This window comes from Sus scrofa, chromosome 18 (genome assembly GCF_054392235.1).
Source record: "Sus scrofa isolate SSC_HxYL_T2T_F1_AM1 chromosome 18, Sscrofa_HxYL_maternal_Yorkshire_Landrace_v2.0, whole genome shotgun sequence".
Lineage (NCBI taxonomy): Eukaryota > Metazoa > Chordata > Mammalia > Artiodactyla > Suidae > Sus > Sus scrofa.
Genome location: NC_139400.1, coordinates 22,376,755 through 22,396,052, shown reverse-complemented (window position 1 = coordinate 22,396,052; position 19,298 = coordinate 22,376,755). Strand labels below are relative to the sequence as shown.

The 19,298-nt window shown below is 49.2% G+C and overlaps 1 protein-coding gene across 5 annotated transcripts in view; it reads left to right on the top strand.

Moving 5' to 3' along the window:
* The window catches only part of LOC146394925 (uncharacterized), a 128,056-nt gene that overhangs the window by 70,551 nt on the left and 38,207 nt on the right, over positions 1 to 19,298 (top strand). The window contains exons 1-3 of one of the 5 annotated variants that reach the window (XM_085005393.1): positions 3,852 to 4,867; positions 5,474 to 5,725; positions 8,506 to 10,297. In XM_085005393.1, the coding sequence (XP_084861519.1) occupies positions 4,777 to 4,867; positions 5,474 to 5,725; positions 8,506 to 8,711 (549 nt within the window). In that variant the 5' untranslated portion in view covers positions 3,852 to 4,776 and the 3' untranslated portion in view covers positions 8,712 to 10,297. Of the gene's footprint in view, positions 1 to 3,851; positions 4,868 to 5,457; positions 5,726 to 6,703; positions 7,033 to 8,505; positions 10,298 to 19,298 lie in introns of those variants that run through there. The other 4 variants (XR_014833715.1, XR_014833714.1, XR_014833723.1 and 1 more) reach the window with 4 other exon arrangements.

Below are 19,298 nucleotides of genomic sequence, written 5' to 3'. Positions count from 1 at the left end.
ATCTCTAGGCTGGCCCTGCACCTGCAAGAGCCAAGCCCCGTCCCTGTGCCTTAAAGCTGGTGGAGGGATTTGGTGCAGTCATGTTCTTAATCTACTGTGCTTGAAGCTCCACAACTAATACTTATTATCCTGAAGGGCAAATACAGCCATTCCAGAGAAAACTAACCTGATAATGAGAAAGGCAGTAATCGGCCAGATGAGGCTCTCTCCCCGTGGCCCCGGAGGGCTGATTGAGCTTCTTATGTTTACCAAACGGTTCCTTTTTCTTCTCTCTCTCTCTCTTTTTTAGGGTTGCACCCATGGCATATGAAAGTTCTCAGGCTAGAGGTATAATTGGAGCTGTAGCTGCTGGCCTACACCACAGCCGCAGCCACATCAGATCCAAGCCGCATCTGTGACCCCACACCACAGCTCACGGCAATGCCAGTTCCTGGCTGAGCGAGGCCAGGGATGGAACCCGCGTCCTCATGGATACTAGTTGGATTCATTACCATTGAGCTACAACGGGAACTCCCACTATTTCTTTCTCTGATCGGGTCTACCAGGTGGCTGGATTTCATTGTGCATTCAACAGATTGAGTACCTACTGCATGCTCTGCTCTGCCAGGGGTTTCTAACACTGGCTTCTCATTAGAATCACTGGGGAGTTTCACTAAGTACAGTTTCTTCCTCACCAAGACTCCAGTTCAGTCAGTCTGGGAGGGCATCCTGGTATCTGGGTGTTTTATTGTGGTGAGTTTGGGAACTACAGCCTTACGCCATGGTAAGGGCCATGGGGATACAGAGGATTTATGACCCCACGTTCGCCTTCTGGGCACTCACTGTCTAGTTGAGGATGGGCGTCTTAAACACTCTGCAGCATTGTGTTCTGGTAAGTTAATAAGAATAATGTGGAATGTTGGAAAAAAGGTGGGGGGAGTAGGAGTTCCCTGGTGGCTCAGTGGGTTAAGGACCCAGTGTTACCACTGCTGTGGCTCAGGTCACCACTATGGTGCAGGCTTTTTTTTTTTTTTTTGCCATTTCTTGGGCCGCTCCCATGGCATATGGAGGTTCCCAGGCTAGGGGTTCAGTTGGAGCTGTAGCCACCAGCCTATGCCAGAGCCATAGCAACATGGGATCCGAGCTGCATCTGCGACCTACACCACAGCTAATGGCAACGCCGGATCCTTAACCCACTGAGCAAGGCCAGGGATTGAACTCACAACCTCGTGGTTCCTAGTCGGATTTGTTAACCACTGAGCCACGACGGGAACTCCTGTGGTGCAGGTTTGATCCCTGTCCCTGGAACTTCTGCCTGCCATGGGCATGCCACCCTAAAAGGTGGAGGGAGTAGAATTGAGGTGAGTCTTTCCACTGGGTGCGTGTTTATCTGTGAAGTTCATTTATCTTCCAGAGCCAGTGTTCTATTGAGGATTGTAGGTAAGCATTCAGGCTTGAAATTCATTGAGTGAGGGCTCTTGGCTAATCCAAACCCCTGGGTTTACAGTCGAAGACGCTGAGTTCCAGAGAGATGTTGTGACCTGCCAGAGGTCACACAACCAGCACCTGGCAGAGCTGGAGGGAAACCCGGGCTCAGGCTAGATTCATAGCATCTGTGTTGAGAGAGAGAGACAAGCACCATTCACTGCAAGCAGCACCCTCCTGGGAAGGGAGCAGAGTTGAAGCCTTGTCATAGGACCCACTGCTCAGAATCTCACCAACCCTGCTAGCAGGTTCACGGCACTGCCATTTCTGTCCACCTCTGCCTTTCGTAGCTGTTGAGTTGCCATCATATCTGTTGAAAATTCACAGGAGGGGCTTTTGGACTTGGGCATTCAAGCCAGATTTGCCACCTGACATGATTGCTAAGTGCACCTCACACTGGGGTTCTAGAGCCGTCCCAAGGGCACTGGGGCCCAGGACCTACCAGACTGGATGAGGATCCCCCTCTGACCTGTAATACTCCTGCTCTGGGAAAATCTAGTTAAATACCCACAGCAACATTGGAACAGAGAGAGTCCATATTCGGATCAGTCATCAGTAGCACTTCTGGGGGACAAGAGGGAAGCTGGAAGGAAAAGCAGTCTTAGGCATGAGGAAGGAAAGGGAGTGGAGCGTATGGAAAAGAACCAGCACAGCCGTCTCTGGAAGCCACAGCAATCGTCACCCTTCTGTATATGGTGATAGAGGAGACAGTACTAGGAGATGGGCTTTCTCTTGAATTTTTTTCTTTGTAGGCTGGTGTGTGTGTAGGGGGGGTTCTCTTCATCACCTCCTCCACCAAACTGCTGTGGTCTTGAGTGATGTGACCCAAGACGATTATACCATGCTGATTTACTCTAGGGAGGGCTCTGCTGACTTTTTTTTTTTTCTTTTTTCTTTTTAGGGCTGTACCCACGGCATACAGAGGTTCCTAGGCTAGCAGTCCAATTGGAGCTATAGTTGCCGGCCACCGCTACAGCCACGCCAGATCCTTAACCCACTAAGTGAGGCCAGGGATCGAACCCAAAACCTCATGGTTCCTGGTCAGATTCATTTCCGCTGTACCATGACGGGAACTCCTCTGCTGACTTTGATATTTTAGTTAGATTATGGACTTTAAATTTTTCACCATTGTAACATATAGCAGTATAATCAACATCTCCTCAAGTCCAGGGGCTAAAAGGATCTGGTTTAGGACACACACAGACACACACGAATCAAAGACAAGGAAAGCAAATGGGCATCTCCGTGAACTGGAGGATTCTTCTATCTCTGGTATTTGAAGGTATGCGGAGGGGCCGTATTGCTAAGACAAGGCGATCTGATTATGCTCCCCTGTCTGGAGACACTGGAAAATATCTGATTCTGAGTTAGGAAATGCTATAAACCCCTGATTCAGGAGCTCAGAAGACCCAACACCCAGCCACCCTTGCTCCGGGCTGCTTTGACCTTGTAAGTAGAGTAACTGGGTTTCCGCCTTGTTCCAGGAACTATGTGTCCGATCAGTGTCCCTGCCAGGAGCTGGTTTCTGTCTCAGTGCCTCAGTCTAGAATTTCTGCGGGGTTCGCTTACCTGCTAGCCCTGTCTCAGGGCCTCTGAGGGGTGCTTGTCTGTCCTTCTTAGGGTCTGGGGTCCTCTCCCTGAATCCAAGCCCTCTGGCAAGTTCTCTTGACTTCTGTATCCTGTTGACAATCTAGGCGGCTCTGTCATGGTTCAGGGAAGTTGTTTTGCATCTGTGATAGGCTGGAAAAAAGGCCCCCAAAGATGCCCAGCCCTCATCCCTGCACCTGGGAATGAATAGATGGGATTACACAGCAAAGGGAACTTTGCAGATGTAACGAAGGATCACAGACTTTAGAGTATTTTTTAAATGGATGATTGGGAATTCCTGTCGTGGCTCAGTGGCTAATGAACTTGACTAGTATCCATGAGGATGTGTGTTCAGTCCCTGGCCTTGCTCAGTGGGTTAAGGATCTGGCATTGCTGTGAGCTGTGGGGTAGGTTGCAGACATGGCTCAGATACTGTGTGGCTGTGGCTGTGGCGCAGGCTGGCAGCTGTAGCTCCAATTCGACCTCTGGCCTGGGAACCTCCATATGCCACAGGGGCGGCCCTACAAAGAAAAAAGACAAAAAGACTAAATAAATATATTAATTAATTAAGGATGATTGGACCCAGGTGAGTCGAATCTTACTAATCAAACTTCCATTTTTCTGGGCTCATCACCTCTGTCCCACAAGTATCACTGTTTCTTCTAAGGCCTCATGTTCTTCTAACCCAGTAACTTTCTGTCGTTGCTGAAGATGGGCAGGGATTGCTGTGAGATGAACCGCTTGTGAGCACAACTCCTATTCCATGAGTGCTTATTATGGTCCATTCGCTTTACAACCATGGCTTCGTCTTCTGTGCACAGTAGCCACGCGAGGGAGTTGTGATTGCCACCGTTTCGCGGAGGAGGACCCTGGCGTTAAAGCTCAGAGGCTAAAGGACTTGCTCCAGGTGGTGTGTTCGTGAGGTTCCTGTGAACTGGGATTCAAACCCAAGGTTGTTGGATTTCGAGGCTTGGGTTTTTAACCTCTGGGTCTGCTTCCTCCCGCGTTAGGAATGTTTTGTCCCTTGGATTTGCTTTTGCTCATCGTCGTCTTCTTGGAAAGGGAAGCGTTGTGATTCTAAACAGATGACCTCAACTGCTTTGATCTTCCTTGAAGCCGTGGAGCTCCATCCCTCCTTCTGCCTGGGGCTGGGCCTGATGACTCACTTCTGAGGAACAAAATAATGTGCGAGTGATCATGTGTGCGAGTGATCATGTGTGCAAGTGGTCGTGTCTGACTCAGCCACTGGACCATAAAAGGCATGGGGAACGCGCGCCTTCTCTCTTTTCTCAGGTTGCTCGCTCACTTTGAGGGACCCAGGCTGCCGGGTTGTGAGCCGCTATCTGGAGAGTTCCACGTGGCGAGGAACTGAGGCCTCCGGCCAACAGCCGGTGGGGGAACCGAGGCCGGCCAACAACTGTGTGACTGAGCGTGGCGGGGAGGCTCCAGGTCCAGATCCTGGCCCCAGTCTGCGGTGACAGCAACACCCCAAGAGACACGCTGAGCCTGAACCACCCAGCCAAGCTGCTCCCACATTCCTGACCCGTGGAAGCTCTGAGATAATTAATGTTTATTGCTTTAAGCTGCAGAGTGTTGGAGTCACTTGCTGTGTAGCAGCAGATAACCAGTAGGAGGATCGTGCTTGTCCCTCTCTGTTACTGAGCCTCAGAGTGAAACTCTTTCATGAGTCACAGATACTAGAACTGAAAGCACCTTTGGAGGTTAATGGGTCCGACCCCTTGTGTCTGCAGTGAGACAGACACAGTCATCTTTACGCAACAGGTGTTTGTGAGACTCGAGGGCAGAGACAGGAGCGGTACGTTCAGTGTTGAACCGAGTGAGTGAGAGTTCGGTGAAAGCCACCCCCAACCCGACTCTGCGTGAGGACATGGGGGCCTTAGGATGAGGTGACCGCCAAGGCCCAGAGCTCAGTTGATGCAATTCCCTGGAGTATCTTGTTCGGTGTCCCCTCTCCTCCCGCCCCCTACCCACTGCTTCTCTGCCTCCTCCTCTTCTACCCGATGGGGTTCAGGCACCAGTGAGCCGTGTAGGCAATGTTTGAGGGTGTGAGCAAAGCCTGTGTGGAGGCGGGGGCTGGGCTGTGCTGAGGACATTGCATGTGGTCCCTAAAAGCCAAAGGAGTTGCTGGGGACTCTCAAGGAAATTGCGATGGGATAAAGCCTGACGTTAAGGAAGGCGATGCTGGCGGTTGGGATGGAGCGGAGCGGGAGGGACAGGCGGCCAGAACACTGACAATGAGGCCTGGGAGGGCGTTAGTGCTTGGGTCCGACCCAGCTGGCACCTGCGTTTCCCCCCAGCATCTGGTACAGTGCCCTGGCACAGAGCAGGTGCTCGATCAATGCGTGCTGTCCTGACCTTGGGTAACTCAGCTGCCCCGTCTCCCAGGTGCCTCTTCTCTCAGGTCCCAGGTGCAAGTGCTACGTGGTCTTCGACATGCAGCCCAGATTCAGCATCTCCACGCACACCCTCGGCGGCATGGATTTCTCAGAGCCCCGGACTCGCTCACCTTGGACTCGCACTGCACCGGCTGGCGGCTCGTCTCCCTCCCCCCCCAAGAATGGGAGGAGCTCCGAGGCAGGAGAGGACCCAGCCCGCCCACCTGGCTCTTATCTCCAGTATCCACTCCGATTGTGGATCTTTGACCTTCACCCTGGTGAGCACGGGGTGTGGGGTGCTTGGGGGGAGGGGCGGGCAGGGGGGTGGGACTGTGCTGCTTGACATGGCATCGTAGTAACACTGTAAGACGCCTTTCACATCAAATGCCTCAGTGTGTGCTGTCAAGTCAGGTGGTCTTCGAATGGGTGTGGCCAAGCACGCAGAGGGGTCAGGACCTCAGCCAAGCCTTGCAGAGGTGGGCAGCCGAGCCCTGGTTGGCTTGGCTGGGAAGAAGCCTGCCTGGGCCCCTAATGGCTTCGGGCATGCACGGCCCAGTTGGTGTCCCACAAAATGAGATTCTTCTGTGCCTGAAGTGTTTCCTCTGTGCCCTCGGTGGCCCAGTCCCTCTGCAGTGGGCTTGCATCTTACATGGGCTTCAGAGTCATCCGATAAGGTGAAGGGATTCAAAACTGTCTTTGAACAATCTCTTGTGTGTGTAAAATCCTGGGCCAAATTATGTGGCATAAACGTCCCCCATAGGAAGTAATGCCCCGCGTGTGATGCGGGGGAAGGCGTACCTGGGCGGATAGCACGTCACAGTATTCTCCATCCAGCCTGCCCCAGAGGGAACCATCTCTCGACTCGGGAATTACGCTCTCAGGGTCACCGTGCCAGGTGCCTAGGACTGTCCTGGTTCTCGTGCTCTAAGTTCTGGGTCTCAGGAACCCCCCAGATCTCTGGCAAAGAGTTGGCCATCCCACGTCAGCACTGAAAGTCACTCACACGGTCAGAGGCCTGTGGCAGCTGAGGGCTTTGGGTGTCCCTGGTGGGCCGGATCGGCCGGCCACTCCTTCCCTGTTTCTCTTTCCACCCTCCTCCCCACACTGCGTGTAGTTGAATCTGCAGCACCTACAGAACACATCCTCGAGACATAACCTCTAGGTTCGACTGGAAAAGCAGCAAAAACACGGGCTTTTCTAATTTGAGAATTGACATCACCTGCGTGGCAGAAGTCTGTGTGTATGTGTGAATGAGTGGGGAGAGGTGGAGATGTGTGTGTGTGTGTGTGTGTGTGTGCAGTTGTGTCTGAGTATGTGTAGGTGTGAGTGGGGGGCTGTGTGTGTGTGTGCAGGTGTGGGTGTGCCAGGGCAGAGCCTGGTAAACCAAGCAGCAGCTTCTGGAAGGTGTCACCAATTCCCTTGCTTACGAGGCTCATTCTACAATTGCTCCTGAAAGAAGTGGACGCTTCCTGGCTGGGGTCGCTCCTTGAGGTGGGACATCTTAGAGCAGCAGTCAGCCAGTGCCAGGGGCACGTCTCTTTGTCAGATCTTGGATGGGCAGGGCACAGGTGACGGACAGCTGACAGTAAGTATTTGCTTGGCATTTATACCCTTAATGTGGTGGTGGTATCAGTGCTCTCTTGTCAAACCCATGCCTTTTCCTTTGTGTCAGAGTTGTGTGGACAGAAGGCCCCTTGGAAAGGTGTCTTCTCCCTCATCCCCTGTCTGGAGTTGTCTAGAACTAATTGGCTGATGGCAAGAGGGTTTTGACAGGGGAGCAACTTCTAGTTCTGCCAAAGGGCTTTTGTAGGAGAGGACCAAGCCCCTGCCATTGATGAGGGAGACTGAAGCGGATGCACTCATGGATGATTCTTTCTCTGATGTTCCCAGGGCTGATGAAGGGGGTTTAAGCAACGCAAGGAATCCGGAGGCTCCTGGGGCCCTCAAAGTGGGCGAGATAGGACCAGTGCAGTAGCCAGAGACAGGGCTGAGTGAGCCAGGCAGGCCCGAGAGTGCTCACCTCGCAGCTGAGTTGTCCTCTGGAAGGAAATAGAACACTGCTGCCAGGCTTCAGCCTGGTCCTGAGCCCGCACATCGGCCCATCTTCTCTTTTCTCTGAGAAAAAGGCTCTGAGATGGTCCCTGTCATCTGCATTCTCACATCAGAGAGAGCAATAGCCTGGCAGTCTAATTAGGGTGTGTGAGTGGTGTGTGTGTGTGTGTGTGTGTGTGTGTGTGTGTGTGCGCGCGTGCATTTTGCTTTTGGCTGGTTTATATGCAATTAGGCATTTTCTCATTTTTCTGAGAAACACAGGAGAAGCATTGAAAAGCCTCCTTCTGTGCCTGGATCAGGCGTGGGGCGGGACATTAACGGAGACAGGCTGCAGGTCTTCCCAGAGGAACGGTGCTTCGCAGCCACATTTGTTTCTGGTGTCAAGGGCAGAAAGAAGCAGTGGGATCTCTCTGGCTCCAAGCCCTGTGTTCTCTTTTGGGCCACCTCGAGCTTCAGCTGTGGTTAGACGGCTTCTGTAAAGCACTGCTCACAAATTCCCAAGTTTCCATATGTCACCCTGTTTCCTCGGGCCCCCCTCATGCAAAACCTGTCCAAAGATCTCCCCAGACCCGCGGCTCCCTGGAAGCATCTCAGCTCGGCACCTAACGTGGATTCCAATTAGCTGTGTGTTTGGCGGTTTCCTTGCTGCATGCCTGCCTGCTTTCTACACTCAAGCCCAGAGAGAGAGGACGGTAGCAGTTTTGCTCAGCCTTGTAACTCAGGACCCAACCCGAGGCCCGGCTTCGCGTATGTGGGCTGTAGACGTTCAGCTAATAAATAATCGTGCTTTCCCTCAAGGTTATTGCCTTGTCACGGGGAGGCTGGCAGAGCTTGTGAAATGCTGGTCCCCAGGTGTGACGGAATATTAAACAGAAGACACAAGACTCCTGTTTTGGTTTTGGAGAGGATGCATTGGAACCGGTGATGTTTTGTGCATTCCCTCTTGGTCTCGGTTAATGAGCTTAGACTATGAGGTAGAAGATTCTGGATGCTGTTTGTCTTTCAGGGCTTTCCAATGAGACCCCAAAGGAGGAGGTTCTGGGCACAGAGAAGGAAGGGAAGGCTCGGTGGCAGAATTTTTTGGCATATGGAGAGCAGGTTGGCCCCAAAGAGATCTTTCCGGGCTCATTAAAGATAATTTGCTCCCAGGCCCTGTGGCTGTCCCTTCTCAAGGAGGAGAGTGACAGACAGATGAACATCTGGAGAAATTAGAGGCCTCGGAATTAAGCAGATGAGCAGCGGAAAGCAAGTGGCTCTGCACTGCCCGGGGAGGAGTGAGGCCGGCAGAGGTCACGTCTGTGCTGCTCCTGCGCCGCGTTCACTTGCCAGGAAGGCCCTCTTTGCCCAGGCGGGAGACGGACCCCATTGCCCTGGCCTCCTGCAATCTCGGCCACAAAGAGCCCTGCTCATGAGCAGCGTGCACAGGCTCTGCCGGGGGCGCCTCGTGCTTTGCTGGCCCCCAAGGCGGCGCTCGCTACCTCGTTGGCTGCCTGCTGGCAAGGGCTCACGGCTTCTAGGCAAGCGGAGCCTAAGACTGTGGTCTCACGCTGTCTGCGGTGGTCGCTGCAGGCCCATCGGATGGTGGAATACATTGAAATGTGAGGCCCTTAAGCCCAAACTTGTTTCTCATCCCTCAAAAAGAGAACCGGCAAAGCGACCTGGGAAACGGCCCTCCTCCTGCTCTAATGCAGGGATTCCTGGGGACCGCGGTGCACGCCTGTGCTGACAAGTGATTCACCACATGGGTGCTTTTCCAGCCTGGCTTTGTCTTTATGCTCCAACAGCGTCCAACTGTACGGTTTAGTAACGAGGCACTGATGTGGATTCGGAGGCCTCCGTGGGGATGGATGATTAGGCCGATTGATGATTTGGGACGTTTCTCACCTGGGGGGAGGTTGTACCCCTGTTAGAGCTGGATCAGGTACTTCTGGAGGGCCCGTGATTCATGTTTATATCAGAAGAATTGGATTGGGGCGTGCTGAGCTCAGGGAGCGCGAGAAGCAAGAAGGAAGAGGAGCTGATGTTTTTGTGGTCCAGTGAAGGTCAGATGGTGTCCGAGGTGTTTTAGGACAATGTGCTTCGTTTAGGCTGTGACTGACCCTGGTCTGTTGGGAGCCCTGCCTCCATCTGCCTGGCATGAGAGCAGGAGGCGGAGTCTGCCCAAAAAATGAGTTTTGAGACGATTAGAGTGTCCGTGATTGGGGAAACATGCTCAGCTCTGAAACGACTCCAGAAGTCAGAATTCAATGTGCAGACTCGGCCATGACGCTCACCAGCTACACAGACCCCTCCCTGGCTTGTGGTCACGGGCTCTGCAGCTGGGTTGCAGCTGCAATGAGAGAAAAGACACCCAGTGTTTCTCTTCCTCCAGAGCAGTGGCTCTCAAACCAGCTGGCATCAGAACCACAGATGGCCAGGCCCAGCACCCCGAGTTTCTGATCAGTAGGGCTGGGGTGGGGCTGCATTTCTAACAAGCTCCCAGGTGATGCTGAGGCTGTTGGTCCAGGGACCACACTTACAACCTCTCCTCTGGAGCACCTGCCGGGAGGAGGTCCCGCTCAGTGTCTGCAAAGGGCCGGGCTTCCTGGGGAGGGGCTGCTCCCGTCAGAGCTGGATGGTGGAATCCTTCAAGCTGTCCCTCCCCGCCACGCCCCCTTTGCTGTCCTTTGGAACGGAACATGCTGCCTTGTGCAGGGACGACAGCCGATAATCTCCTTCTGATGCTTTATAATTCAGTCCTCTCAGCACTTTGCAAAAGCTTTTTTATTTCTCTTTCATTAAAAAAAGAAAAAAAAGTATCCTGGGGTCCTTGAAGACAGATGCCTGTTTAGGTTTGCTTTGGGGGCACATTGACCTGCCTGTAAAGCGAGCATCTTAGGGAGCCTGATCTCTTAAGTATCCAGTAGTGGAGCCAGTGAACAAACAGTCGCTCTGTTCCCAAAGGGCAGGCTAAGACTCCCCTGTCCAGCAGCACTGGGTCCCCTGATCACTCCTGTTCTGATAGCAAATGTTCTAACTACCTCAGCACCCATGGAGAGGCTAATGAAGGGCAGTGCCAGGCTCAAGGAGGCTCTTGGCAAATTAATTAATTAATTTATTTATTTATTTTAGAGCCACACCTGCAGCATATGAAAGTTCCCAGGCTAGGGGTCGAATGGGAGCTGCAGCTGCCGGCCTACACCACAGCCACAGCAACGTGGGATCTGAGCTGTGTCTGTGACCTACACGCAGTTCACAGCTATGGCAGCTTCTTAACCCACTGAGGGAGGCCAGGGATTGAACCCATGTCCTCAAGGATACTAGTTGGGTTCATTAGCACTGAGCCACAGTGGGAACTCCTGCAAATATTTATTTAATCTGTGGAGTAAGGGAGGTAGCAGGAAGTTGTGTGTGTGTGTGTGTGTGTGTGTGTGTGTGTGTGTGTGTGTATGTTGGGAGCGGGTGTCTCCTATTCTCATACCTGGGAGGGAACTCTCTTCCTTAGCAATAAACTTATTTCCAAGTCCTACTTTCATAAATTGATCTACTGGACAGAGGCATGGACTCCACCCTTCCAAGTCTCCTTTATAAAGAGCATAGCAAAAGCCCCTGCTTGGAAGGGAGGGGACCCTTGGAATGTTTAGTCCCAGGCCCAAGGCCAGGGTGTCATAACTACTGGCTGTTCTTGTGGATTTACGGCTCTGGACAGGCGTGTTCCGTTGGAGCGTCAGATGAGCTAGGGAACAGGCTCTTCCTGTTCCCATCTCTGAACAGGACCCAGGCAGATGCCGCAGCATCAGGTTTTGATTGTTCACTGGAACTGGAGCTGCCACATCGGGCTGCCAAGACTCCGCGTGAGGCTTGAGTCTCAAGTCCCTGGGCAAGTCACCGCCCGGTCCCCCAGGAAAAACTAGCCCCCACCTTCATGGAGCCCAGCGACTCCCCCCATGGGAAGCTGATGCCACGCCCCCGCCCTCCCCCTCCTGCCTCGCCTCAGCTGTGTGAGTGCCCATTGCCCTGTCACTTTCCCTCGGTGGCAGGTGGGAGAAAGGACAGTATGAGCTCACGATGGACCATCTCCAACTGGCCCCACCAGCCGCTTCCCACCTCCTCTCCCCAGCACCCACTGAAGACCTGAGGGGCCCTGGAGGTCCCAGGGGCGGAGGACACTGAGGTCCTGATGTGCCATTTGACAGCGTTCTGCTCTAGCCGTTCCCTGCAGGTGGCCCCTTCTCAGGCCACCCCTCTGCACTCCGAATGCTTGTCTCGGATTCCATGGCAATGAACTTCATTCCAAAATGGGCCCTCTTGGGTCTCAGGTTCTGTTCCGCAGGCTTCTCCTTCAGTCACTCACTCAGCGGTGGTTACTGCTGTGGTCAGGGCAGCTCTTGAGTCATGTGAGGAAGGCAGCTGGGACCTAAGCCCTGGGCCCGCGCAGGCACACAGTTGGCGGTGACAGGGCAGGTCTCTGGCTCTTGGTGTGCCACGTGCCTTAGCCCTGACGGCAGCGGCCCGGGGTTTCAGTGGCCTCTGGCTTCTCACTGAAGGCGGAGGAGCAGAACCTGACCATCTCTGGGGAGAAGGAAAGGCTGCTGCATATTTCAGCCCGACGGGGAGTGAGCCCTCCGTCTCCCTGGCTTCGCTCTGGGCATCGCCTGTTTGACTGGGAGACTTGTAGCTCTGAAAACAAAATTACCGTCACCATTTTCCAGGCAGAGAAAGGCGACCCCAGCCCTGGGAGAGTCTCCCAGTGGCATGGGGGTGGGTGGGAAGGAGAAACAGAGCCTTGGGGCGCCAACACTCTCATCTTTACTGCCCCTCAGGGCTCTGCTTGGCTTTGCCTGAGGTTGACCAGATGCCCAGCACGTGCTTTCTTCAGTCTTCTTTCCAAAGGGTCAGCATAGAATTTGAGGATCTCCTGTGGGGGTGGGGGGAGTGGAGACACTATCAAACCTAAGGTCCCAGATACCTTGATCCAGAGCTGAGTCCCCCTCCCCGTCCCACACAATGGGAATCACTGTGAGTAACGAGAAGCTTTCCTCATAGGGGTGTGATGTGCTTGTGAATGACGTGGAACAGAGGAAAGACAGAGAAGTGCTGCCTGTCTGCTCTCACTCGTTCACGCATTCATTCGCCTCCAAAACGGTCCCTGAGCCCCTGCTAGGTATCTGGCACTCTCTTGGGCACGGGGATATTGACATGGACAGCAGGCTGAGAGGAGGGGCTTGCTGGCATTCTTGGGAAGCTTGCTTGCCATCAAGGTGAGCCTGGGAGAACCTGGTTGGAGAGAAAAAGAGGCCCTCTGTTAACTGTGGAGGTTGTCGCGATCTGTCTGGGGACTCCCCCCAAGATGCTTGGAAGTCAGGGGTGTTCAAGGGGCCTCCAGCAGAGTTTCTTCACCCCGTTGACCGGAACTAGGAAACCTGGGTTGTGCGTTTAATTTCCAGAGATAACAGGTAACTGATCAAAGAGGGAAAACCATTCACAGACAGACATCTTGCAAATTCTGTTCTTGGTTCTGGGCTCAGGGTAGCCCTACACACTCCTGGAAAATAAACAACTCAAGTGCAAAGTATAGAAGGCAACTGACAGTCTAGAGTGAGGCATATCCAGGGAAGCTGTGGACTCAAGAGGCCCCACATGATGACTGCGGTGTTGATACCGCCTCAGGGTCTAGGGTCTGCCCCCAGCCTTATGCCTTCAAAGCTCCGTTCAGTCAGCACCATGAGAGCAGATCTAACGTTTGAGAAAGATTTGCTCTAACCAAACACATAGACTGTGAGTCAAATCAGAATGCCAGCTTCTTGATTTATACCAAAAAACAACTGTCACACAGGTAAAATACATTGTGATGGCCTGTATCTCACTCTTTCTATGGAGCAATCTTCAAGCCTGTTGTCAATAGTAGATTGTGAGGTTGAAATCAAAACAGAGGCGTCCAGTTAGGTAGTTGTGCTATTTAATAGCCCTAAATTGTGAGTGCCTGCTCAATCATGGTGATATGTAAAATATATGGTCACTGGCTCTGATGAACTCGAAATGGGCTGGGCATCTCTCCTGAACACACTCTGGGTGGGGGCTGCCAACTCCATTGCTGATGGCACATTCTTGCTTGTTTTCTTCTCTGCCGTCAGTCCATTCTCATAGGTTTGGGAGGAATTCTAGCTCTTTTAAGAGACTTTGTTTCTCTCCACTCTGGTCCTTCTTGCATAGAACCTATAGTTTATCCTTTGGAACTTTTTTGTGGTCTCCATGTACTGCCAAACAGGAGAAAATTTCGTGCCGTCTTGAGGCACAAAGACCAGTCCATTGATTATTTTATTTTATTGAGAAAATTTTTTGGTTATAGTTGATTTACAATGTTCTGTCAATTGCGCTGTACAGCAAAGTGACCCAGTTATACATATACATATATATATATATATGTGTATATACACACACACATTCTTTTTTTCACATTATCTTCCATCCTGATGCATCACAAGTGACTAGATATAGTTCCCTGTGCTAGACAGAGGACTATCATTGCTTATCCACTCCAAATGCAATAGTTTGCATCTACTAACCCCAAATTCCCAGTCCATCCCACTCCCTCCCCCTACTCAACCACCAGTCTGTTCTGCATGTCTGTGACTTTGTTTCTTTTCTGTAAATAGGTTCCTTTGTGCTGTACATTAGATTTCAGATATAAGTGATATCACATGGCATTGTCTTTCTCCTTCTGACTTACTTCACTTAGTATGAGAGTCTCTAGTTCCATCCATGTTGCTGCAAATGGCATTATTTTGTTCTTTTTATGGTTGAGTAGTATTCCATTGTGTATATGTACAACATCTTAATCCATTCATCTGTTGATGGACATTTAGGTTGTTTCCATGTCTTGGCTATTGTGACTAGTGCTGCAATGAACATAGGGGTGCATGTATCTTTTTTCAATGGAAGTTTTTCCAGATAGATGCCCAGGAGTGGGATTGCTACATCATGTAGTAGTTCTATATTAATTTTCTGAGGTACCTCCAAACTGTTTTCCATAGTGGTTGTACCAATTTACATTTCCGCCAACAATGTAGGAGGGTTGCCTTTTCTCCACATCCTCTCCAGCATTTGCTATTTTTAGACTGAATAATGATGGCCATTCTGATCAGTGTGAGGTGGTACCTCATTGTAGTTTTGATTTGCATTTCTCTAAGTGATGCTGAGCTTTTTTTCATGTGCTGTATTGGCCATCTGCATGTCTTCCTTGGAGAAATGTCTATTCAGGTCTTCTGCTCATTTTTCCATTGATTATTAATTTCAGATTGGCCCAGACTTGGGTCAGAAATTCTTTTTCCTCTTGTAGATGGTAGAAATTCATCAGTAAAGTGAAGACGTCTAACTTAGCCTAATGCAGTTATATTGCCGTGTCATCAGAGAGATTTCTTTCAGGGTGCTGGAAAAAGGAAGTCATGGCTCTTGGGTGTTTGTAAACTGGGAAACTTCTGGGATAATGCTCTGGGAAGGGGAAAGGTGAGGAGGTAAGGGAGACAAGTTTTCTCTGAGGAACTGGATTAGAAATTTGTGGACACACCTATTGGACAGGGGAGAGTATTAAGAAATTTGCAGGGACCAGATCATGAAGCTACTTGCAAGTCATGTAGTAGAATCTGAACTTCACCTTGATCACAATGGGAGATCATTTGTAGGTTTACAAGTAGGGCAGTAGCATTATTGGATTGGTCTGTCAGTTAGCACATGGAGAACAGGTTGGAGAGCGTGGGAGCAAGACCAGAGGGAGCAAGCCCAGCTACAGATCTGCTGTCACCTGGGTCCAGTGGTTCTCAACCTCAAGAAACAAGAGAAGCACATGGTCTTGCCCTGGCCTCAGCCTGGACCAATGACATCAGAATCTTTGAGGGTGGAGCACCCAGGTGATCCCAGGGTGCAGCTAAGATTGTGACTCATTAATGCAGGTGCTGCAAAATGGCAGCCTGATTCAAGAAGGTAGCAGTGGGGCTGAAGATGAGAAAGGCATTTAGGAGGGAGAAAAAATTGGAGGGAGAGGAGCCTTCCCCTTTGGTGACTGCTTTGACTCTCAGAGTAGATGGCGGTACAGTTCATTCAGAGAGAACTTTAACAAGAGGATGAGCTCCAACCCTGCAAGGGAGCAGTGAGTACTTTCTCAAAAGAGGTCCCTCATGTTCAAAGCTATTTAGCTTGGCATCTTGTGTCTGCTTTCCAGGTTTCTGACCTGCTCCCACCCTCACTGTCCTCTAGAGTCACTTCCTCTTCTTGACTACTTGCCTGGCTTCTGACTTCTGCTTCCATCATCTCCCCAAATCTAGCCAGTACCTTGGCTGGTTCACCCATCTTGGCTACCATGTTACACCCACAACTCATTGATGGCCACAGACATGAGGAACAAGAAAAAGAAAGAACCCCGGTTGCTGTGACATCTCCTGGGGTGTATAGGGTCTCCCTCTCCCACAAGGGCCATTCAGTGCCTCAGTGTGCCAAGAGTGGAAGCTTCACTTCTGCTGTTTGTAGGCTTAAATGGAACAAGACTGGATAAACTATCAAATGCGGACTCTTCACTAGACCAGAAAGTTGCTGATTTTTTCTTTAAGGTATGGAGGGCTGCTCAAGGCCCCGCACAGTAATGGAGGGTGGAGAGCTCTTCTTGGCCTCAGATCTATTCTGACTTGAGCCTGAATATGTGACCTGGGCCCTCCCTGGGCTGCGTGGATGCAGTTTTCTCAAGCTTTCTTTAATCTCCAAAGAGCAGGACACTTGACTACCACCCTGTGTTCTTCTTACCTTTTAAACAGACCCGAGTTCTTACTCAGGGATTCTCTTCAGTCCAGTAACTTATTTCAGTTAAGCCCAAGTGTTCTGGAGAGGACACAAGTCAGCCTGTATTTATGGAGCTTCTAGCACCAAGAATCAAATGCACAGGTCAAGAAAACGTCTATAAATGCCACCATTTCATTCCTTTTTATGGCTGAGTACTATTTTATTGGATAGACCTAGAAATTATCATGCTAAGCGAAGTTAGACAGTAAGACACAAACATCATATGCTATCACTTGTATGCAGAATCTAAAAAAAAGGATACAATGAATTTATTTGTAGAACAGAAATGGACTCACAGAAAACTTGTGGTTACCAAAGGAGACAGGTTGGGGGGAGGAATGGGCTGGGAATTTGGGATAAAAATGTAAAATTAGTTTGTGATCATGGTTGTACAACTATAAATATAATAAAATTAATTGAATTTAAAAAAAAAAAGGTCTACACCTGCTGGGACCCCATCTGTCTGAGTTGGCATTTGGTGGCTGCCTGAGAAAGGCAGAGAGTTGATAATGCTTTGGGTGTATACAAAACTTTCCCAATCCTGCTGGCATTTCTTTTTCTTGTCTGGGTTGTGATCATCTTTATTTCCCCATGTGCACGGATCCCTGGGCTTTTTCTCCTGGGCATATGATAGGCATCTCTCGGCTAGGGTAGCTCATGGGTCTAAACTGAATCTTACTGCAGAGGCTGCAGTTCTGTAGGTGGCCACACCAGGTGCCCTTGGGGGAGTGCAGGCTGTCCACAGACACTGTATCTCCAGGGAACTGAGACCTGCTTTGGCTGTTTATATGGTTCCATGTAAATTTTAGAATTATTTGTTCTAGTTCTGTGAAAAATGTGGGTGATTTGATAGGAATCACATTAAATCTGTAGGTTGTTTTGGGTAGCATGGCCTTTAAAACAATATTGATTCTTGCAATCAAAGAGCATTTACCTCTTCTCTTCTAATTTGGATACCTTTATTTCTTTTTCTTGTCAGATTGCTGTGGCTAGAATTTCAAGTACTATATTGAATAGAAGAGGTGAGAGTAGGCATCCTTGTCTTGTTCTAAATTTTAATGGGAAGGCTTTCAGCTTTTCACCATTGAGTATTATATTGGTTGTGAGTTTGTCATAAGTGGCTTTTAATATGTCAAGGTATGTTTCCTCAGTACCTGCTTTGTTAAGAGTTTTTAACATGAATGGATGTTGAATTTTGTCAAATGCTTTTTCTGCATCTATTGAGATGATCATGTGGTTTTTATCTTTTCTTTTGTTGATATGGTGTATCACATTGGTTTATTTGCATATGTTGAACCATCCTTGTGAAGTTGGGATGAATCCCACATTGCTATGTTGTATGATCTTTTTTGTGTATTGTTGGATTTGGTGAGCTAATATTTTGCAGTGAAATTTTGTGTCTGTATTCATTAAAGATATTGGCCTGTAAATTTCTTTTTTCAGAAGTGTCTTTCTCTGGTTTTAGTATCCCAGTAATGATGGCTTTATAGAATGTCTTTGGGAGTGTTCCATCCTCTTCAGTCTTTTGGAAGAGTTTGAGAGGATTGGTGTAAATCCTTCTTTGTATGTTTGGTAGAATTTGCCTTTGAAGCCACCTGGTCCTGGACTTTTATTTGTAGGGAGTTTTTTTGTTTTGCTTTGTTTTTAATAAATTACAGATTCTATTTCACTTCTAGTGATTGCTCTGTTCAAATTATCTATTTCTTCTTGATTCAGTTTTGGTGGGCTGGGTGTTTCTATTGTCTGTTTCTTCTAGGTTGTCAAATTTGTTAGCATATAATTGTTCATGGTGTCCTTTTATGGTTTTTTGTATTTCTGCAGTATCAGTTGAGATTTCTACTTTTTCATTTCTTATTTTATTTGGGTTCTCTCTTTTTTTCTTGGTGAGCCTGGACAGAGGTTTGTCAATTTTATTTACCCTTGCAAAGAACCAGCTCTTGCTTTCACTGATATCTTCTCAGTTTTTCTTCTTAGTATAATTTTATTTATTTATTTTTGTTTTTTGTTTTAATGATTTTTATTTTTTTCCATTACAGCTGGTTTACAGTGTTCTGTCAATTTTCTACTGTACAGCAAGGTGACCCAGTCACACATACATATATACATTCTTTTTTCTCACTTTATCATGCTCCATCATAAGTGACTAGACATAGTTCCCAGTGCTATACAGCAGGATCTCATTGCTTATCCTCTCCAAAGGCAATAATTTGCATCTATTAACCCCAAATTCCCAGTGCATTCCACTCACTCCCCCTCCCTCTTGGCAACCATAAGTTTGTTCTCCATGTCCATTAGTTTCTTTTCTGTGGAAAGGGTCACTTGTGCCTTATGTTAGATTCCAGATATAAGTGATATCATATGGTATTTGTCTTTCTATTTCTGATTTACTTCACTTAGTATGAGAGTCTCTAATTCCATCCATGTTGCTGCAAATGGCATTATTTTGTTCTTTTTATGGCTGAGTAGTATTCCATTGTTGTATGTATACGACATCTTCTTAATCCATTCATCTGTTGATGGACATTTAGGTTATTTCCATGTCTTGGCTATTGTGAATAGTGCTGTCATGAACATAGGGGTGCATGTGTCTTCTTCAAGGAAAGTTTTGTCTCAGTATATGCCCAAGAGTGGGATTGCTGGGTCATATGGTAGTTCTATATTTAGTTTTCTGAGGAACCTCCATGATGTTTTCCATAGTGGTTGTACCAATTTACATTCCCACCAACAGTGTAGGAAGGTACCCATTTCTCCACATCCTCTCCAGTATTTGCTATTTGTGGACTTATTAATGATGGCCATTCTGACAGGTGTGAGGTGGTGCCTCATAGTAGTTTTGGTTTGCATTTCTCTAATAATCAGTGAGGTTGAGAACTTTTTCATGTGCTTGATGGCCATCCATATATCTTCTTTGGAGAAATGTCATTTCATTTATCTTCTGCCCATTTTTCAATTGGGTAGTTGGCTTTTTTGATGTTGAGTTGTATAAGTTGT